Source organism: Nicotiana tabacum, chromosome 19 (genome assembly GCF_000715075.1).
Source record: "Nicotiana tabacum cultivar K326 chromosome 19, ASM71507v2, whole genome shotgun sequence".
NCBI classification, from domain to species: Eukaryota; Viridiplantae; Streptophyta; class Magnoliopsida; order Solanales; family Solanaceae; genus Nicotiana; species Nicotiana tabacum.
Genome location: NC_134098.1, coordinates 106,576,010 through 106,599,624, shown reverse-complemented (window position 1 = coordinate 106,599,624; position 23,615 = coordinate 106,576,010). Strand labels below are relative to the sequence as shown.

The window sequence follows — 23,615 nt, the reverse complement described above, 5'->3', positions numbered from 1 at the left end:
AAACCTGGTATAAGTTATCCCGAAATTAAAATTAGTACCGGAATAACTTATACCTTGTAGGGGTGGGGTAATTAGTGCCGAGATAACTTATACCTTCTTCTTAGAAATTATGCAATTATTATTTTTAATACAACATACCAAACAATGGATAAAAAACAATACCAGGATAACTAAACTCAGCATAACTAATCCCAGCATAACTTATCCCAGCATAAGCCGTATTCAAACCAAAAGACCCCAGTTATCCTGGTATTGTTTTTTATCTACTGTTTGATATGTTGTATTAAAAATGATAATTGCATAATTTCTAAGAAGAAGATATAAGTTATCCCGACACTAATTACTCCACCCCTACAAGGTATAAGTTATCCCGGTACTAATTTTAATCCCGAGATAACTTATACCAGGTTTGCTAACCAAACAAAGTATTAATGTGGTATTAAAATTTTATACCAGCACTATATCTACTTATACCTCATACCAAACGGCCCCTTAAGATGCACTTAAGGCCAAATGAGTCAAAAGTACAACAAATATTTTCATGCACTTAAAGCCAAAATAGGTTTGAAGGATTTTTTTTGCATTTAAGGTGCACTTTAGGCCAAATAGGTTTGAACTGTAACCCATTTCATGCACTTAAGGCTAAATATGTTTGAAGTGCAAGTTGTCGAGAAACAGAAATTTGTTCTTCGAATTTCAACACCTAAATCTACTCTAAATGATCTCAAATTTGAACCATTACTTCCAAATATCATAAAGAACAAACCTCAATCATCAATTTGTCAAAATAACAATAAATCTAACAAACCCATTTTGCAATTAAGAAGAAGAATAGGAGACCTAAGTAAAAGCAAAGAAAGGAGCGCCACAACAGCTCACTAATGTAAAACACCATAAATCACCTTAAAACCTGCTCACAAACACCATGCAAATTTACCGTCACCTTTGTTTTCACATTGACGAAGAAGAAAGAGGAGGATAAGGCCTTAAGTTGTGTGTACTTTGGATACTAATTATTTTTTTAAAAAATATGGATACAAGTTAAATGGGGGCAGCCAAATAGGGCGCCACATGAAATTTTTACAAAAATATTCCAGAGTAAGTTCAGAAAGAACCCAAATTCATGGTCCTAAAACAATATTTTTGAAAAGAAATATTGCGGACAAATTATACATTTTTCTGGTTGACCAAAATAATTACATTCGCTGGTCAAACATATATTATATATATATATATGTTATATGTATGCACAATCTGAAGCTTTGGGTGTTAAAATATTTACTTGGAGAGGAAACAATGGTGAGAAATAGTGTATAACCATCTTTGCAGATGAAACAATTACAATTGCTGGAGCAAAATCAAAATCTAATGTCACACCATTTTCAACTGGTGAACAACATTTCCATCATTACATCGTTCCACGAATCTATTGGACCGGGCAAGCACCAATGTAGACAATCATTCTGAATCTTTTTGTTCTTATTTTCTTTAGCAAATGGCTGATATTGTCTGTAGACTCCAGGGTGCCCATCTGGCCTCAGCAGCGAAAGGAAAGTAGTATCGAACAATTTCATTGTCAACCTGTCTGTAGATTCTGTTCTCGATATACTCTCGAATTCTTCTAATTCAATTTTGCGCATCACCTCATCTACATAACCAATATCAACCTCATCTTGTTTGAAGGGTCCTGTTCTATTACAATAACCTCCTGTATTCCATTCACCATTCTCAAAGTGATCGGGGGTAGTCGTTCTAAAAAATGTATACGCCTTGTTCTTCGAGCTTGTGATGAATTTCATGGTCGAATTCATTGCTTTGCGATATGCGTAGTCAAATCCCACTTCTGTAATGTTCTTACCAGGGCAATAGTGGCAGCCAACAATCTTATCGTTTTCATAGTAAATTGCAGATTTCAGGTACCACTTGCCACCAGCAATGACTACATAATCAAAACTGTCAAATTTTCGAGTCCAAACATCATCCAGTTTGTCAAGATGAAGCTGGATTATATCCGTGGAAACTCCATTGTCGTCTTCAAAAATAGTGGCTTTTGCAAGAAAAGGCGACCAGACCACAGAAAGAGTGAAATTATGGGTTGGGAAGTACCATCTTCTGCTTTTAAATTGCTTGTCATGGTAGACCTCATCGCCTTGTTCCTCCTGCATGACAACGTAAACGTGATTAGGAGCTACTACCTTTCGAAATTCAAAATAACAGACATGGACTTGATGTGGTGAATGATGCTTGGACTACTCAACAATATCAAATTACAATCTATTCCTTTTATAGACAATTCTGATTTAAGAAACCCCTCATAATAACAAGAAAAATAACTCAACCTCATCTTCAGAGTATTTGCCCATTTTGCACCTGATTAATGTATCTCTCTACTAAACGTCAACCAGGCAACTAAGAACTAAAGAGGTATGCAGGAAATATTTATATACTTGATGCTGATTAATGATGTTAATTAGATTACTAATTCAGGATGGAGTTTCTCCAAACGGCAGCCTCTGATTTTATGCATAAAGAAAAGTCCATAATCAATCAGAGATATTTTCCAACTAAAATAAGTATTACTGAGAAAGAATCAGCATGCTCAGCCAGCTGCCTATAGACTAGGACATTTCAATAGGAGGGTTCTTTCAATAGGCGTAACAGACTAGAAAATATCCACAATGGCATTTCCTTATTCTCTTTTGTAACCACCATTAAGGGGTTATTGTTTCATTTTCTTTGAATAAAATGGTCTGCAACCTCTTAAACAATAGTGAATAAGGCCAGGGGGGTCAAAGATCCTCAAAATCACTTTAAAACTACTCCTTGATTTTGTTATCACTTATCACTCACATTTTGCTGAAGTCCTAAGGAGATAATAATGAGGCCAGCTAGTTTTCTTGGTCAAAGGAGTTAGACAACAGCGAAACCTGAGCGATAGTCTTGAATGTTCATCTAGTTTGGCTTGAGACTAATAGACTGGCCAAGTTTCTTTTTAAGCTTTTTTTTTTTGTCAAAAAGTTTTTATTTTTTTTCTTCTTCTGTGTTTGGCCAAGTTTTTGAAAGGAAAAAAAGTGTTTTTGAAGAGAATCAGAAGTAGCTTTGGAGAAATAGAAAAAAATAGTTTCTCTTTAAAAATACTTTTGTGAAAAACACATTTTTGATAAATAACTTAGAAGCAATTTTTTAAAGCTTGGTCAAACACTAATTGTTATTTAAAAGTGTTTTTCAAATTAATTAGCGAAACACAAACTACTTCTCACCAGAAATACTTTTGAAAAAAACATTTTTGAAAAAAAGCGGTTCTCAAAATAAGGTGATTTTATGTTTGAATTAACTTATTAACAACTTCAAAACAAATGTTACAACTAAAAAGCCTTTACAAGCTGGCTTGCGGGTCCAGTATCCATGTAACTGAGAGTGACACTACTGATAAAGCCAATTTGCAGAGGCATGCCCACTTCATACACAAAAGATCCTAATTATGATTTGTGAGATACAACTGGATAAGCCAACAGCTTATAAAACATGAGTGTCCCACAAATTTTAATGAAATACACTAAAATCCACAAAAATCTTGCTTTTACTTGTCCACTATATTAAAAATATATTTTTACTTTTATTTGTCCATTATACTAAATCAAGAGAAAGAAAGATGATTTTTTTTCCTGTTTTACCTTTATCGTTAATTACTCATTTTCAAAATTATTTCCCAAGACTTTTTAAAATGCTATCATTATTAGGAGTTATATGGTAAAATATATATTAAAATTATTATTTCTTAAGAGACGCAAAAAATTCAAAGTGGACAAGTAAAATTGGAGGGGGAGTATTTAGTTGAGATCCAAATTGACCATTTAAGAGCAATTATTGATGTTAGCAAGTAGTTAAGAAAAAACATCTAAGTCATGAATCATGATTCTTGTGGTTGCATTAGCCAGCTCTCAGCATTTGAATTAAAAATATCAATGACGAATAACAAAACAAAACTGGAAAGCAGAGAACAATTAGAGCAGTTAGTTCCACTGATTTTATTTGAGCTTGAAATGTACCTGTGAAAGAATGCAAAGCAAATGAAGGCAAATGATTTGTTCCGCATCAAATTGAGGAATTTCTTGGGGCTGAATCTTGGTAACTCACAGTCTCTGGGTTTCCATCTCCAGTAAAGATAATCAGTATCAGGTCTCCCATTTTTCATACAATTCTGGTGAGATTCAATTGTATAGCAAGTACTGTTAGTGTAAACAGGACCGTTGGGATCTGACACCCAATCTCCTATAAATAAATTACATTTTCCTGTAACCAAAAAAAAGAAGAAAAAAAAACACAGCTTTTCAGAACTCATACACCAGAGACCAAGCTCAAAGTGCAAATCCAATTATTAATTCAAAGTTGTTCCTTTTTCTGTGTAGTAGTACATACTAACATTCACTAGAATCACTACCTATCAGCCAAAGACAATATCATAAACCAGAAATAACAAGTGCTTCTAAGTCCTACTTATTTTCAGTTATTTTAGCACCCAAAAAAAAAAAAAGAGAACACAAATTCCCCTGTCCATTGTTATCCTAATAAATTAATCCGTTTTTAATGGAGAATGTTCAGTTTCTCCTTTTCTTAAGGGGTTCCTCAGAACATAACACAAATTGTTAAAAAAACTTGTTCCTCCTAACACAAATTAATCACAAACTGGACTGAAGTGAAGGGAAATTATTCACATCATTTGATACCAGAAATTCCAAGCATACAAATATGATAAGCTAAAAAGAAATATAAAAAAGGGAGCTTTCAAGAATCAATTTTTAAAATAAGTGGTCGTTCATGCATGGCCAGAAAAAGCAAGATAAGAAGAAGAATATTAACCAACCATTTTGCAAAGTTCGGTCCATTACGTTCTCTGGAAGATAACCCGTTACCGGCGGCTGATTCATGGTGGCCGGCGGCGACAATGTGTTGTCGGAAACAAAAGCTGTGTCATTCACCTCAATCTGAGGAAACTGTTGAAAATTGGACAAGAACAGACGGTAGGCAAGCCCAAACAACAGAAAACAAACTGCAAACTTTACAAAAACTAAGGAAAGTTGTTTCTTGATAACGTTGTTGCTATTCAAGGCCTTCATTATTCTTGGTCTCTGCACTTGTTGTTACAGAGACCGAATAGTATAATAGGGATACTTGTTCATTAAGGTCTGTGCAACAAAATAATATAGAAATAGAAAAAGATTAGGAGTAATAAACAAAGGGAAGAAGAAGAAGATGATGGTGCAATAATAGTAGGAAAAAATAAAGGTTTAAAAAATTTGAGTATTTTTGGCAACCAACTGTTAACTACTACTAAGAAAGAAGAAAAAAGAAGGGTGGGGTCGTTAGAAAATAGGCAAAGTAACACAAAACTACAAAAGAGAAGCATACAAAGGAAATAAAGTGGGGCTTCACTTTAACAGTGACATGGTGCACACCAATGTGTGTTCACAAAGTATAACATGTTACCATTATTTTATTATGTTAATACTGGTATGACATCAAAATATAAGATTTAAACAGTTAAATGAATTTAATTGTAAAAAAGTTGTGAAGGCTGTATAGAGTGTTTTGAATTATTTCAGAATGAAAGTTTAAAGAAGAAAAAGGAAAAAGAAAGAAAGTGAGGATTATTCTAAGGGCTTCTTTAGCCCATATTTTGGCTCTTTTTTTTCCCTTTTCTTTTCTCCTTTTCTCACATTTTTCTTGGTTGGTTGTCAACTAACAAGAAGCTAGCTTAAGAGTTAAGAGCAAAGTGGTGTGGGTTTGAAATGACAGCTTAAATTTCAATGAATATAAGTTAATATTGTCGGTACCAATGGAAATAACATGACCAACAACAACAACAATATAGTATAATCTCACTAGTGGGGTCCGATAGACCATCGACTCCCTTCCTCCAAGAACTCCTCACCTTACTCTTGGGGTGACTCGAACTCACAACTTCTTGATTGGAAGGGGAGGGTGCTCACCACTAAAGCAACCCACTCTTGCTGCCGGAAATAACATGAGCAACAACAAGAAGTATTTTTTGTAGGAATACTTTGTGAATTCAATTTTACAATTCTCCAACCAACATGATTTTTTATGTGAAGAGTGAAAGAGATAAAGGTTAATCATAGTTTAATCTCTGCGATTAGAGAAAAGATAAACAAATGCAATAAAGGGGGGGACCATAGTGTCTTTTTGTGTAACTTTCAAAGAAAACCAATGGAAATGTCTCTGACTCAACTGTTCCATTTCTAATTTAGTTTCCATTTCCCAAAGTTCAAAGCTTATCTTTTCACGCTAGAGGAACAGAGCAATCAGCCAATCACCAAGTATTCAATTACTCCAAACAAATATTTCCATTTCTAGTAAATTGTAAATGGTGATTAACGAAGCTCATACCATAGAAGTTAACACCAAACAAATGTTTACATATTTAGTGCTTCTAATTGGTCGTCTTTATGATGTAGAAACGTAGATTAAAAAAAGATTTATAGATGCTTTAATCTGTTTTTTCTATTCGCACTGCTCCTTGATCAATCTTCTATCTCAATTAATTGTAGTTTATTTTTCAATTATCTCAATTTTTTTGTATACTTTATATTTTTTCTGGTTTTAGAACTTGAGATTCAAGATCTAAGGTCTGAGGTCATTGTAATATTTAATTCCCCTCCCCTCCCCCCCCCCCCCAAAAAAAAAAAAACAACAAACCCCACATTGATTAGGCACATCATGCAACTTTATCAGGGAATAAAGACATCCACTTTCCCACAAATAAATCAAAGATTATTTGTAAGATTCTGGCATTTCCTTATATCTACCCGGATTCGGTTATTTTTCTGCAAAATCCCTACTTTAACTTATATACTTTTTGATTTTTTATTATGAAATTGAAATGAGAATGGATCGGATTAAGGAGCATTGCTGTGAAGCAGATTGCGCATAAAACTTTTGAGTTTTCATATGAAAATTTGCTTGCTAGTGGCCCTTAGAGAACTTACATGGCTTCAAAATAAATTATAGAAATATTATTATTTTATTATGAGTTTAAAGGAATATCTTTATCTTGCACAAAAATCCTTTTGTATAACTCCATTACCTAAACCACCAATTTGTTTCTAAACATTTAAAATTAGCCTCCAAGTAAAATCAGAGACGGATTTAGGATTTGATGATGACGGGGTGCCATAATTTTCTTTGATATACACCTTGTAATAATTAATATAGAGTTTGTTAGAAATATGTATTCGACTCGATTCCGTTTCTTTTGAATTTATTTGGGTCAAGTTAATAGACGTTTTTTATTTGCATATGAAAATTACATCTCAATATCAAGACAAATGTAATTAACATTTTATACCGGAATCATACCTTTATTATTAACAATATAAGTAAAGTCAATACTTTCACTAGGTATTTAAAATAAATTTGCGCAAGTAGAATAACATCTTGAATTAGAAAATTACACTAATTAAAACAAGAAAAAAATATATTTTCACTTGGTAAATTACACCCCTAATAAGTAAATATAGAATTCGATGAAATATAGATTTTCAAAAATAAAAATGATAAATTTCATATTTTATCTAAGCAATATTTACAAAAATTCATCATAATTTAATAGTAAAGTGATTTAAATTGAACTTAACAACCAAAGAATAACACCAATTTTTATGATATAATAAACAAAAGAAATTTCGAAAGAAGAAAACTCGCAAATTTCAGATTAAGAGAAATGCTTATATTTATAGGATTTTAAAATTTTGGTGTCTCTTTTTTGACTGTTCTCGCTAGAAGTTAGAGAAAACCCAATAGAACAACGGAAAGAGAAATATAAAAAATAAGAAAATGACAAATAGAAAATTGGGAGATAACAGGAAAGGGAAATAATTGAGACAAAAGAAAATAAAAGCACAAAAAAGATATCTCAATCATTGCACCTTTGTTTAGTTTGAGCTAAGATTTGGGTCAAATATTTAACCTAGTTTAAGAAAATTTTTACATAAATATTTGATAATTTTACCAATCTAGCGGGTGACGTACCACCCCACCCTTAAGGGTGGATCCGCCCCTGCTTCCACAACTAAAAAATTATATGCATCACAATTTCTAAAAGACTATTAGAGCCAAAATCATCCCTATTATTATGTTTTTCAATTTTTGCCTCGTGTTATGTTTTCTATGCTCTAGTTTTATCCGAGCATCAGTTTGCTTAATTTGTAGTACTTTGACAATCTTCATGTCATGAATTAGGCTTTGAGGTTGAAATTTGATCCAAAATTCATTTTCTTAACAAAATGAATCTTACATTGTTTTTGGGATAAAATATGTTGCTTTTTTTTGTGACACTATTTGATTGGCATGGTGTTAAAATATTAATTTGACTTATGACAAAGCGCAGGAGCTGGGGGGGAGGTGATGGCTATGGGAGCCTGGAGGAGCAGTAGGGATGCGAGTTGTATGTGGACTACGACAACGGAGTGTATTATATTAGTTGTGAGAGAGGTGTTAAGGGTCTCGAAGGATTTCACTGGTGGCCACAAAGGTGACTGGTGGTGGAGTGAGGAGGTACAAGAGAAAGTAGAAGCTAAGAAAGCGATGTACTTGAAGCTTGTAGAAAGCATGGACGAGGAGGCAACGAGGATGAACGGGGAGGGGTATAGGAGGGCTAAGAAGGAGACAAAGTTAGCGGTTACGACGGGTAAGATTGCGGCATTTGAGCATCTGTATGAAGAGTTTGGGGCCAAAGGCGGGGATAAGAAGTTATACAGGCTAGCCAGTGTGAGAGACAGGAAGGCCCATGATCTGGATCAAGTTAAGTGCATCAAAGATGAGGAAGGTAGAGTTTTGATGGAAGATGCTCAAATTAGACGAAGATGGCAGACATACTTCCATAAACTCCTGAATGAAGAGGATGATAGGAATATTGTGTTGCGCGATTTGGAGCACTCCGAGGATCACCGGGATTTCGGGTATTGTAGGCGCATAAGAGTAGAGAAGGTCGAGGGGGCTATGCGCAAGATGCACAGGGGTAGAGCAACCGGGCCAGACAAAATTCCTGTGGAATATTGGAAGAATGCGGGTAGTGCAAGTTTGGAGTGGCTCACAAGGTTGTTCAATGTCATTTTTAGGATGAAGAAGATACCCGAAGAATGGAGGTAGAGTAGGATGATTCCGTTGTATAAGAACAAGGGAGATATCCAAAGTTACAATAATTATAGGAGGATAAATTAAGGTGCTTAGTCATACGATGAAAGTTTGGGAGAGGGTGGTTAAAGTGAGGGTGAGGAGCAGTGTGTCCATTTCTGAGAACCAGTTCGGTTTCTTACCGGGACGTTCGACTATGAAAGCTATTCATTAGGTGAAGAGATTGGTGGAGTGGTATAGGGAGATAAAAAATGACTTGTATATGGTATTCATTGACCTAGAAAAAGCGTATGACAAGGTCCCGAGAGAGATGCTTGGAAGCTAAAGGGGTCCCGACAACCTATATTAGGATGATTAAGGATATGTATGATGAAGCTAAGACTCGGGTTAGGACAGGGGAGGAGACTCATAATATTTTTTGGTTGTGATGGGGTTGCACGAGGGATCAACTCTTAGCCCATTTCTATTTTCCTTGGCGATGGATGCATTGAGGCAACACATTCAAGGAGAGGTGCCATGGTATATGTTATTTGCTGATGACATAGTTCTGATTAACGAGATGCACGGTGGTGTTAATGAGAGGCTGGATGTTTGGAGGCAGACCCTGGAGTCTAAGGTTTTCAAGTTGATCAAGACCGAGACGGAATATTTAGAGTGCAAATTCAACAACGTTACCCAGGAAACGAACATGGAGGTGAAGCTTGAAACACAAGTTATCCCCAAGATAGGTAGTTTCAAGTAGCTTGGATCTATAATACAAGGTAACAAGGAGATTTATGAGGATGTTACACACCGTATCGGAGCTGGGTAGATGAAGTGGAGGCTCGCTTCGGTGTCTTGTGTGATAAAAATGTGCTGCTGAGACTTAAAGGTAAGTTCTATAAGGTTGTAGTTAAACTGACTATATTGTATGGTACAGAGTGTTGGCCGGTCAAGAACACTCATGTTCGGAAGATAAAAGTAGCTGAGATGAGGATGTTAAGGTGATGTGTGGGCATACCAGGTTGGATAAGATTAGGAATGAAGTTATTGGGGATGGTGAGAGTGGCTTATGTAGAGGAAAAGATGCAGGAGGCTAGGTTGAGATAGTTTGGGCATGTTAAGAGGAGAAGTATAGAAACCCTAGTCAGAAGGTGCGAGAGGTTAGCCTCGGTGGGTATCAGGAAGGGTAGAGGTAGGCCTAAGAAGTTTTGGGGCAAGGTTATTAGGCGGGACTATGAAAACTATTCATATCGGGACGTTCGACTATGGAAGCTATTCATCTGGTGAGGAGATTGGTAGAGCGATATAGGGAGATGAAGAAGGACTTGTATATGGTATTTATTGACCTAGAAAAAGCTTATGACAAGGTCCCGAGAGAGATGCTTGGAAGCTAAAGGGGCCCCGACAGCCTATATTAGGGTGATTAAGGACATGTATGATGGAGCTAAGACTCAGGTTAGGACGGGGGGAGGAGACTCAGAACACTTTTCGGTTGTGATGGGGTTGCACCAGGGTTCACCTCTTAGCCAATTTCTATTTTCCTTGGCGATGGATGCATTGAGGCAACACATTCAAGGAGAGGTGCCATGGTGTATGTTATTTGTTGATGACATAGTTCTAATTAATGAGATGCAGGGTGATGTTAATGAGGGGCTGGATGTTTGGAGGCAGACCCTGGAATCTAAGGGTTTCAAGTTGATCAGGACCAAGACGAAATACTTGGAGTGCAAATTCAACAACGTTACCTAGGAAACGGACATAGAGGTGAAACTTGAAACACAAATTATCCCCAAGATAGGTAGTTTCAAGTATATCTATAATACAAGGTAATGAGGAGATTGATGAGGATGTTACGCGCCGTATCGGAGCTGGGTGGATGAAGTAGAGGCTCGCTTTTGGTGTCTTGTGTGATAAAAATGTGCCGCTAATACTAAAAGGCAAGTTCTACAAGGTTGTAGTTAGACCGACTATGTTGTATGGTGCAGAGTGTTGGCCGGTCAAGAACACTCATGTTCGGAAGATAAAAGTAGCTGAGATGAGGATGTTAAGGTGATGTGTGGGCATACCAGGTTGGAAAAGATTAGGAATGAAGTTATTGGGGATGGTGGGAGTGGCTTCTGTGGAGGACAAGATGCGGGACGCTAGGTTGAGATGGTTCGGACATGTTAAGAGGAGAAGTATAGAAGCCCCAGTCAGAAGATGCGAGAGGTTAGCCTCGGTGGGTATCAGGAGGGGTAGAGGTAGGCCTAAGAAGTCTTGGGGCAAGGTTATTAGGCGGGACATGGCGCAGCTGGAGTTGACTGAGGATATGACCCTAGATAGGAGAGTGTGGAGGTCGAGGATTAGGGTAGAAGGCTAGTAGATAGTCGAGCGTATCTCTTTGTCTTTCTTTCCCAGTTCGCTAGCATTAATGTTAGTATGATATCCTTTTATTCATAGATTACTATTATTACCTAGAGTTTAACTGCTTTCGTGGCTTCAGTATTTTTATCTTGTTGCTATTCCTTCTTGTTGCCATTACTTATGTCATTCGTTCTCCAGCCGATGGTCTATCGGAAATAGTCTCTCTGTCCTTCTAGGGTAGGGGTAAGGCTGCGTACATCTCACCCTCCCCAGACTCCACTTGTAGAAAACTACTGGGCTTATTATTGTTGTTGTGTATAGTATAAATACAAAAATATCTATGTAATATATGCTACAAGATGCTTTAAATCTATATATTATTCTTTAAGTGGATATTCATTATGAATCGACTTCTATGATCTTTCTTGTATCCCACTTACCTATAGCTAAAATTTGAATTTTTGAAGAAAAAAAAAAGTACCTCGTATAAAAAACATGCGATGTACTGTTTAAGTTTCACTACGGCTAATTTCGTCATTTATTACGAACTTGTGCTTTTATATAGTAGCACTAGAGAAAAGTGTTTCCTTTTTATGATGGGCTTACTCATAATCTTGTGTTACTAATGATATAGAGCCCGCATTCTTTATTATCTTCATCTCATTCTTTGTCACATATCCCATACCAATCATTGCATTGGTCCTCTCAAGTGGTTTATAGTAGTTTTTGCCCTTCACCTATGCCACGACCAATAATCTTTTGCCAAGAAACGAATAATTGTTATGTCTAATACAGTTTTACGCATCCAGTGCGAAATATGCACATCAAATCATATGGCAATTGAATTTTGTTCTAGGGTGTGGTACCCTTTAGAAAAGCACTTATCACTCATGATCGTCATATCAAGTAACAATTGAATTTTGTACTACCGAATGATTTTTAGCTAAGACTTAAAAATGTTTTAATTCATCATTTTAAACTCAAAATAAAGTGTTACTGCCTAATTCTGATTTCATTCTTGTGTTAATGGACTAACTTTCAATTTGTTAGAAAAATAGGACGAAATAATTAGGTCTTGATAGTGTAATCACTGCCATTAAGGAATTTAAGTCTCCCATTTTTGTTGCTACAGGGATTATGACAGAATTGCTCCAGGATTCTACAAAGCCTCTGAACAACTAACTCGAATTTTCACTCGAACAAATTTTGTGAATTATAAATAACCGAAAAAGTATAAGATAGAAAAATTGTTGCTTTTCTGACTAATCTAACACAATTAACGCTCTTAGCTTTAGATACCTAACAACTTCTCCCGGGAACTAACAATTGCACTTGGTGTGACAGAGAAAACATTATACTCGTACTGATTAGAGTTTACACCTTATTTACTCCATCTCTACTTTTCATGCACACACACGCTCTCTCTTTCTCTCCGGCTAACCTCTCCAACCCCAAACCTCCAAATAAGAACAGATCACGTTAGCTGCAACCTATTAAGCTAACCTAGTCTTAAGAGTGTTCTTATTACTTAAAGTATATGCTAACGTCAAGTTGAACTCGGTATAAGAAAACAAGCTATAATTAATTCCCAGCAAATATGAGAATAAAGATTCCAGATGAAGTTAAGGACTAAAGGAAGGAGCCGGGAAGGTGATAGGGTGGCTATTTGTCTGTGGTATTCGACTCTGGAGAGTGTTTGCAGTGGAGTGCCAATGGAAAATTGGTCATTGTATGAAGAGACAATAGAGTAATGCTTTTCATCTGGATCGATGGCAGTGGGGTTTAAAATGGGTTATAGGAAAGGTTTCAAGTGCACAAATTCCTTGCTTTCTTGCTTGTTTTGTTTCGCTATATACACAAATAAGTACAAACGAATGTGGCAATTAAAAAAAGAATCTAAAACTAACAAGGTGAATTAAGGACTAAAATTGCCCACTTAATTTAATTGAAGGTATGTTCTTAGTCCATTAACACAAGGATGAAAATCGGAATCTATCTATATATATATAAAGCTGGGCATTGAGAAGGTTTCTTGGGTATTTATCTTTTATCTCCTTTTTTTTGGCATTTTTACCTTCTTCCTTCACATTCAATAAATAAAAAAAACTGTATTAAACAAGAAACAACCATTGTTTGAAACATTTCTTGGGTCATTTATTGGAGAGTCCAACCGTTTCTTGGAAGCCCAAGATAAAAGAGCGGTCCCTTCCTCAAATCTCTCCATACGGCTCACATAACGGTTCTCTCCCTCAAATATAAGACAAGACAAATTTGGAGCCAATTGTGGCAGACTTTCAATTCGGATTTCGAGTAAGAAATCAGCGATTAGCAACTGTTGACAAATTTTTAACGGATGTCCCTGAAGAAACCTACTGTTGTATTAACTTATTGTAATCAATCGATTTCTGACTTCTCATTCTATAGTGCAGAGTATCATCAAAGCTTTATATAAAAGAAAGAACACTACCAGAATTTTGGAGAAAAGGAGACTGACAAGGTTCATGTCTTTGGTTTCTTCAAGCAACATCGATAGCCTTTACATCCTCTTAACCAATTCAAGGTATTCTTGTTGTTTAGCTGTATTTGTAAAATAATTATGGAGAAGATAAAATAACATAAATGTAAATGAAACAGAATTTAATCCGAGCCCACTAAATTCACAGTGTTTCTTTAAGGAATTTAATCCCCTCCTAGTACCCAAGGTTGTGGATTATTTCCTCCCAGAATAGAACGAATTACACACTGGTGTAGCGATACTTCAAACACTAATGTTTCAGCGAACACAAAATCGGTAGCAAATCACACTTACTGATACTTTGTTGTAGTTAAAACAATACAGAAGAAAGGAGGAGAAGTCAGAAATTCGTATAGAAAAACTGAGAGAATGGACTGGTATTTATAGCCAATGTTGAGCTCAATCTGAAGAGGTGCAACTCTTCAAATCCGAAGAGGTGCCAACTGTTTCTTCAAATCTGAAGAGGTGCAAACTGTTCTTCAACTCTTCAGATTTGAAGAGGTACAAACTGTTCTTCTGAAGAGGTGCAAACTGTTTTGTAAATGTCTTTTACAAAAAGTGAAGGGCATATACTATTACGTTTGGATTTAATATTAATATTCCGTTTACAAAAAACCGGATATTTAATAACAATTCTATTAATATTTACTATTAACAAATAAATTTGGTCCAAAAAATTAATCAATCAATCGATCATTTGACCGAATCCGAAGCCGAAGCCGAAGCCAAAGCCGAGCCGAGCGAGCGAGCGAGCGACGACGGCGTGAGACTTGCCTTCTTCTTAACTCTTTAAGAGCTAGAAGAAGTGCAATTGTATATATACTCATCAAAATCTCTTCCTCTTCCAATATGAGACAATATCCCTGTGTCAATGAGGGAAACTCAAATATTTTCAATTTCCCTCTATTTTCCATTTACCCTCTTTTAAGCTATATTTATGCTTAAAAAACCCAACAATCCCCCACATGAATGGGGAATGGCTATATCACAAAAATATGCATGAAAAACTGTGTGATTCGCAAGCAAGGATTAATTGTATCAGGATAAGTAGGTTTCCCTTTGAACTTTCCGTAGTGAACTTATGTCGGATATACTCGGTCAATCGGTAGATTTGATATCTTTGAACCGTCGAACTTTGGTGTATACCTAGACAACCATAAGGCACACAACCGACCCTTAACCGTCTTTGGCTCTCATTGTTGTGTTCGTTTCAACCATGAACACCGCCTGGTTTAATAAGTGCGTAGAGAATTGGCCTTACAAAATTCTCCTTGAAGCGGCTAACACTTCACACTTACATAGGTGATTCCTAAACATGTCATCCCGTAGATACATTATTTGATATACCCCGTATCAAATTTAGAAATCATTAAAAAGCCTTAATGCTTTATCCTTGGTACTGAACATTATCTCATCACGGGAATGGACCAAACTTTTAGTTGACAATGTTGAACCGTCATTAATGACTTTGTTTGATCTCCTTGAACCTAGATCTTGGGATCTCCAGTCTTCTAGGTAGAGTTACCGCCACAATGGCTTGTTTTCGGCCATAGTCCCATTCCCCTCGATGATTTCTCAACTACCTCTCTAGTTAGGCCTTTTGTAAGTAGATCAGATATATTATCGCTTGACTTTACATAGTCAATCGTGATAATTCCTCTAGAGAGTAATTGCCTAACCGTTTTATGTATTCGTCGTATATGACGAGATTTACCGTTATACATCACGCTCCCAGCCCTTCCAATTGCAGCTTGACTATCGCAATGTATGCATATTGGTGCCAACGGTTTGGGCCAAAATGAAATGTCTTCCAAGAAATTCCGGAGCCATTCAGCTTCTTCACCGGCTTTATCTAAGGCTATGAATTCAGCTTCCATTGTAGAGAGAGCAATACAAGTTTGCTTGGACGACTTCCAAGATACCGCTCCTCCACCAATAGTGAATACATATCCACTTGTGAACTTAGAATCAGTTGAACCGGTGATCCAATTTGCATCACAATATCCCTCAATCACCGAAGGATATTTACTGTAGTGCAAAGCAAAGTCCTGGTTATGTTCTAAATATCCCAAAACTCGTTTCATCGCCATCCAATGAGATTGACCTGGATTGCTCGTGTATCGACTCAATTTGCTTATAGCACAAGCTATATTTGGTCGTGTACAATTCATGATGTACATTAAGCATCCCAACACACGAGCATAATCCAATTGTGATATGCTTTGGCCTTTGTTCTTTGCTAATGCAAGATTCACATCAATTGGAGTCTTTGCAACTTTAAACCCTAAATGCTTGAATTTTCCAAGTACTGTCTTAATATAATGAGATTGTGACAATGCCAGACCTTGAGGAATCTTATTGATCTTAATCCCTAGAATTAAATCAGCAACTCCCAAGTCCTTCATATCAAACTTGCTAGTTAGCATACGCTTAGTCGCATTTATGTTGGCAATGTCATTACTCATTATTAGCATATCATCCACATATAAGCAAACAATGACTATGTGATTTGGAACATTTTTAATGTACACACATTTATCACATTCATTTATCTTAAAACCATTTGACAACATTGTTTGGTCAAATTTCGCATGCCATTATTTGGGTGCTTGTTTTAGTCCGTAAAGAGACTTAACAAGTCTACATACCTTCTTTTCTTTGCCAGGAACCACAAACCCTTCAGGTTGTTCCATGTAGATTTCTTCCTCCAAGTCTCCATTTAAGAAGGCCGTCTTAACGTCCATTTGATGAATTTCAAGCCCATAAACTGCAGCTAATGCTACTAACATTCGTATGGACGTAATTCTTGTAACCGGAGAGTATGTATCAAAATAATCAAGACCTTCTCGCTGTCTATACCCTTTGACTACAAGTCTTGCCTTATATTTATCAATAGTGCCATCATCTTTCATTTTCCTCTTAAAAATCCATTTAGAACCCAAAGGTTTATTTCCAGGAGGAAGATCAACCAATTCCCATGTATGGTTATTCAATATGGATTTTATTATTGACTGCCTATTTTCAAAATAATAATTCTGAAGAAGACATAGCTTCTTTAAATATTCGAGGCTCATTTTCCAATAAGAAAGTCACAAAATCTGGTCCAAATGAAGTAGACGTTCTTTGACGTTCACTACGTCTTGGATCCTCCTGATTAAATATACTTTCTTTTGTTTCTTCCCGAGGTCGTTTAGATCCTTCACCAGTCGACTCACATTCCTTGTTATACGGGAATATATTTTTAAAGAATTCAGCATTATCTGATTCTATAACCGTATTATTATGAATGTCGGGATTTTTTAATTTATGAACTAGAAATAGATATGCCTTACTATTGGTCGCATATCCTATGAAAACACAATCAACGGTTTTCGGTCCTATTTTTACTCTTTTGGGTTTAGGAATTTGCACTTTTACCAAACACCCCCACACTTTAAAATAATTCAAGTTGGGTTTCCTTCCTTTCTATTTTTCATATGGAATGGATTGCGTTTTGCTATGGGGTACTCGATTTAGTATCCGGTTAGCCGTAAGAACGGCTCCCCCCCACAAGTTCTGTGGCAAACCAGAACTTATCAACAATGCGTTCATCATCTCCTTTAATGAGCGATTCTTTCTTTCCGCAATTCCATTGGATTGGGGCGTGTAAGGGGCAGTTGTTTGATGAATTATTCCATATTCTAGACATATTTCTTCAAAAGGAGATTCATATTCGCCACCCCTATCACTTCTTATCATTTTAGTTTTCTTGTTAAGTTGCGTTTCAACTTCATTTTTGTATTGTCTGAATGCATCTATTGCTTCATCTTTACTATTAAGTAAGTAAACATAGCAATATCGAGTACTGTCATCAATAAAAGTTATGAAATACTTCTTTCCACCGCGAGATGGTATTGACTTCATGTCACAAATATCTGTGTGAATTAAGTCTAAAGGATTTGAATTCCTTTCAACTGACTTATAAGGATGTTTAACATACTTAGATTCCACACATATTTGACATTTTGATTTGTCGCATTCAAACATAAGCAATACTTCCAAATTAATCATTTTTCTCAAGGTTTTGTAATTGACATGACCCAAACGTATATGCCATAATTCATTTGACTCAAGTAAGTAAGAAGAAGCTAAAATTTTATTATTATTCTCAATAACCATTACATTCAGCTTGAAAAGGCCCTCAGTGAGGTAACCTTTTCCTACAAACATTTCATTCTTACTTATTACAACCTTATCAGATACAAAGACACACTTAAAACTATTCTTAACAAGAAGTCCAGTAGAGACTAAGTTCTTTCTAATCTCGGGAACATGAAGGACGTTGTTCAAGGTCACCACCTTACCAGAAGTCATTTTCATAAATATCTTTTCAGATCCTTCAATTTTTGCCGTTGCAGAATTTCCCATAGAAAGCGTCTCTTCGGGTCCAACAAGAGCATATGTAGCAAATGCTTCTCTAACAGCACAAACATGGCGAGTGGCTCCAGAATCAATCCACCACTCCTTAGGATTTCCTACCAGGTTGCATTCAGAAAGCATAGCACACAAGTCATCGATATCTTCGTGCTTTTCAACCATGTTTGCTTGACCCTTCTTCTTATCTTTCTTTGGAGCACGACAATCTGCAGATCTGTGTCCAGCTTTTCCATAGTTGTAGCAATTTCCATTGAACCGCTTCTTGCTTGGGTTGCTTTTCGGTCCATAAGCCTTCTTCCTCTTTCTATCCTCAACAATGTTTGCTCCCATTATTGTTGAGTTTTCACGTCCTTTCTTTTCAGCAGCTTTATTGTCCTCTTCGATTCTCAACCGAACAATGAGATCTTCAAGGGACATCTCCTTTCGTTTGTGTTTCAAGTAGTTTTTGAAGTCCTTCCACAAAAGAGGCAACTTTTCAATTATTGCTGCAACTTGGAACGCTTCATTGATGACAAGACCTTCAGTGAAAATTCTGTTAGTAGAAACAATATAATTAATACTTTCAACATTAGTATTAATTTGACTTATACCTTCAGCAAGGAGATCGTGAATAATCACTTGTAATTCTTGGACTTGGGTAATAACAGACTTGTTATCTACCATTTTATAGTCCAAAAATTTAGCGGCAACGAATTTCTTTAACCCGACATCTTCCGTTTTGTATTTCCTTTCAAGCGCTATCCACAGTTATTTTGACGTCTCCATATTACTATAGACGTTATACAGATTGTCCTCTAGTCTACTAAGAACGTAATTCTTGCATAGAAAATCAGAATGCTTCCACGACTAAGTCACGAGAAAGCGTTCATTTTCTGGAGTTTCATCGGGCAGAACAGGAACATCTTCCATAATGAACTTCTACAGACTTAAAGTCGTCAAGTAGAAGAATATCTTTTGCTGCCAGCGCTTGAAGTCAATCCCGAAAAAATTTTCGGGTTTTTCTGCCGGTGCTAGTGCCGGTGGTGTTCGGCTTGTCGATGCGTTGGCAGTTACCATAGGAACAACCTGGTTCCCATTGTCGTTCATCATTTCTGTAAAAGAATGACACAAACAAACGTTAAAATCACGTAGATTTTAATCTCCACTGGAGTAGAAAACCACACAGGTTTTAGTCTCCAGAAATAGTGAATATAACACAAATACAGAAAAGATTAAATTCCTTAAGCTTGTTGTTTAGCTGTATTTGTAAAATAATTATGGAGAAGATAAAATAACATAAATGTAAATAAAACAGAATTTAATCCGAGCCCACTGAATTCACAGTGTTTCCTTAAGGAATTTAATCCCCTCCTAGTACCCAAGGTTGTGGATTATTTCCTCCCAGGATAGAACGAATTACACACTGGTGTAGCGATACTTCAAACACCAATGTTTCAGCGAATCCGAATCCGAAGCCGAACCCGAAGCCGAAGTCACGTAGATTTTAATCTCCACTGGAGTAGAAAACCACACAGGTTTTAGTTTCCAGAAATAGTGAATATAACACAAATACAGAAAAGATTAAATTCCTTAAGCTTGTTGTTTAGCTGTATTTGTAAAATAATTATGGAGAAGATAAAATAACATAAATGTAAATGAAACAGGATTTAATCCGAGCCAACTGAATTCACAGTGTTTCCTTAAGGAATTTAATCCCCTCCTAGTACCCAAAGTTGTGGATTATTTCCTCCCAGGATAGAACGAATTACACACTGGTGTAGCGATACTTCAAACACCAATGTTTCAGCGAAGCCGAAGCCAAGCGAGCGACAACGACGGCGCGAGGCTTGCCTTCTTCTTAACTCTTTAAGAGCTAGAAGAAGTGCAATTGTATATATACCCATCAAAATCTCTTCCTCTTCCAATATGGGACAATATCCCTTTGTCAAAGAGGGAAACTCAAATATTTTCAATTTTCCTCCATTTCCCATTCACCCTCTTTTAAGCTATATTTACGCTTAAAAAACCCAACAATTCGTACTTTAGTATTGAATGTTTTTGCTTTGCTACTTTTACTATCCTTCAAAGCTTATATTTGTCTCACCTTGCAACGTTTCTTTTGAGAGCAATACTTGGACATATCCTGGAATGAGTTGTGCCTTCTTTAAATAAATAAAAAAATTATTTTGTGTTAAATAAACTTTTTTTTTTTGTGACAAATGGTTGGAACTTATGTGTATGTCTGATATGAGGATTTTAAGAATATTATTGCAAAGACTATTTCAAAGAGTGCGGTACCGGCAAAGCAATCGAAAATCTATGGGGATCTATTATATTTTCTAGATTTCTTCTCATAAAGTGCTCATTGTCTCTATATTTGTGTATATGTATGAGATCATTTTTTGTTACAACTTACATATATGTATGCCATTTAGATTACACAGATGCTTTACGTAGTTAAATTGTTATTTCAATCTACAATCTGAATGGGGAGGTATATGTTATAGGGTGAAAGGATTTCTCCGGCTGTGTCAAGTGGGAGATCATACTTTTGTTTATAACTAAGAATGTGTTGTACATTTTATTATTTCTCCTGCAAAATATGAAAATATATTATCTGATAGATTCTATGTCGTTCTCAAATGATGTTGTGCTTGACAATTATATTACGATTATTTGTGGTTTTAGATTTCTATAGAATGAATAGGCCTGAATAAAATTCAAAAATATGAAATGGGTCTAAATAGAGCGGAGTAGGAATTAATGACTTTTCTTCGTTGTCCTCTTTCAGCTTCTTCTCTTTTGTTTTTCATTTTTGAAAAAATGATTTGTTTATGTGTATTTTTGCCTTGATTGTTTGGTAACGAACATATATTTTGTATTCTTTGAATTAATATAATATCACAAAAATACATAGAAATACTAAAAAGAAATTAAATGTTGAGTGAACAATGATTAAATATCGTAAAAATGATATTTTCTCCTTTTTTTTGCTTCTTTTCTCTCATTATTTTCTTTTTTCAAATTCAAATTAGGGTAGAAATCCCAAAAGTTTGTATTAAGAAATTAAGTAATGAACAATCAAAAACGGCTTCTTGATTCTTAGTGACCAAACAAATAACTTCTTAAGTAATGGTAAGGGAGTAATAAGCATTCAAAATTAGAAGAATGAGGAACGGCAAGACTAATTAAAATAAAGGAAGATGAGTTTGTGTTTGTCATTGTTGTTTTGGGAGTATATGCTACTATAACTTGCGGCCATACGCATAAAACATTACATTGAGGAGGGACTCAGTCATAATAGTGGAGTTAGGATTCAGGATATGAGAAGATGCCATATTCATATTTGACCAATTCTACTGTATCCCCAAAGAATGCAACATATATTGAGGACTTAAGCAATTTGCTTGCTCAAGTTTACTTTGTGTTAGATCCTTTCTCATATGTGTATTTCATTTCATATGAAGTATTTGTTGCTTTCTTTTTTTAGTTACCATGGTACAATAATCTATTTCAATGTTTAGTAGCTAGAATAAATATGCATGCTTTACGTTTCACAAAGATGTTGTCTTGTACTTTTAATTTACTATAGTTCTATTTTAGAACTAGTTTTTCTTTTATTCAGTTGTATCAAATGTTGATAAAATTAATATTTTCTATTATTTTCTCCACAAAACACAACTTTTGCTTTCTATTTATATGTTTTTCTCAATTACTTTTGTATTTTATGATAGTTACTAATTCCAAGGATACTAAACAAAAATACCAAACACAAGTTTTTGACTGCCAACTAGCAGGCCAAGATGTTTACATTTCTCTAATACAAAGGAAGTAGAGAACGAAGTAGATATCCTAAAATAAGAATAAAATTAAAACTTGTGTTGGATTTTTAATATTTGGTATTCTTGAAACTATTATAGTATCATAAAAATAGAATTTTTTTTTATTAAAATACATAGAGAACTAAAAGTTGTGGTGAATATTTGTGTTCAATATTTTGAAAGTAATACTTTCTTATTTTTATATCTATATTTATATATTATATAAAGTTGGTCATAGTTAAGGTGACGTGATACCCTCTAAGGCCAAGAATCGTATTTGATAATATTATGATAATATTGAAAAACTTTTTCAAGTAATACTATTATGTGATTTGTATATTTTATGTTCTCTAATTGAAAAAATATTTCTATCAGTTTGAAGATGGTGAGTCCAGAATTGTATGGAATCATACATACTATAATTTTTGACAATGATTTATTATATGAGAGGCTAAGCCCATTGAATATATAGGCTCAAAGCGGTTACTTACAATTTCCAGAGTCATTGCTAGCTTTAATTTGAATATTCTCATACGATTAGGGTTAGAAACTTTACTTACAATTTTCATAGTCATTGCTTGCTTCAATTTTTTCATGTGATGCAAAATTTAAAAATATAAAATTAAGAATAAGGAATAAGATCAATTCTATTTGAAATCTAATCTATTTTGACTTGGATCGAATATTAGAAAAATGATTAGTTCATAAATTTGATGCAATTTTTTATGATTGCGCGAAGCGCGAATAAGTTGACTAGTTAGGCAATTTCAAGGACTAAAACCGCTATTTCCCTTTACAATATTATTTTCTAAATATCGACTTAACATTTGTCTTGCTTGGCTCCAACATTGGTCAAACGACCCTTCAGTAAGAAAAAAGCGACAACGTACCAAAATGGAAGAAGCTAAAGTAACCTAACGTGGTGGATGATATAGTAAAAGAATTATTAGTAAAAATGAGTTCTGCACAAATATTGCTCAGGGGAATTTGGTATAAACATCTTGCTGTAATTTAAGTAGAAATACAAATTAGAGAAACATTGTGAACTAAAGCTAGAAAACTAACATTGCAAAGGAGCAAAATATCCCCACCATAATAGCCATGATTCAATACCCAGTTAAACTTTCTTTAGTGTTCCAGAAGTGCACACAGCTGCTACCTTTTGGTGAATTTACATTGACACAGAAAAAGGTAGCATATAGAATATGTAAGATTCATTTCTCCCTGGCGCAAGATAATAAAAATCATCTAGTTCCATTTTACATGTCTCATTCGGAATAACTAAAATTCACCTGCCAGGAACTACAGCTCTAGTAATGTCCAAAATCCAAAATATACAAATAAACAAACAGATATATAAATATAGTCACTTGTGCTATTTTTGGCCTCCTACATACATCAGCAAC

At 35.3% G+C, this 23,615-nt stretch overlaps 3 protein-coding genes across 3 annotated transcripts; 2 read left to right on the top strand and 1 right to left on the bottom strand.

Moving 5' to 3' along the window:
- Window positions 1–1,267: 1,267 nt before the first annotated feature.
- On the bottom strand, window positions 1,268–5,327 carry LOC107782761 (protein trichome birefringence-like 25). Its single transcript, XM_075238385.1, has 3 exons — window positions 4,865–5,327; window positions 4,028–4,293; window positions 1,268–2,171 (listed from the first exon to the last, which is right to left on the bottom strand). Exons 1-3 carry the CDS (start codon window positions 5,115–5,117, stop codon window positions 1,383–1,385), a joined length of 1,308 nt encoding a protein of 435 aa, XP_075094486.1. The 5' UTR covers window positions 5,118–5,327; the 3' UTR covers window positions 1,268–1,382.
- Window positions 5,328–8,424: 3,097 nt separating this feature from the next.
- Window positions 8,425–9,168, top strand: LOC107782753 (uncharacterized). Its single transcript, XM_016603692.1, has one exon. It carries the CDS (start codon window positions 8,425–8,427, stop codon window positions 9,166–9,168), a length of 744 nt encoding a protein of 247 aa, XP_016459178.1.
- A 463-nt stretch (window positions 9,169–9,631) lies between these two features.
- LOC142173630 (uncharacterized) lies at window positions 9,632–10,140 on the top strand. The gene is made up of 2 exons (XM_075239256.1): window positions 9,632–9,881; window positions 10,073–10,140. The coding sequence occupies exons 1-2, from the start codon at window positions 9,632–9,634 to the stop codon at window positions 10,138–10,140; spliced, it is 318 nt and encodes a 105-aa protein (XP_075095357.1).
- The last annotated feature ends 13,475 nt before the right edge of the window (window positions 10,141–23,615 follow it).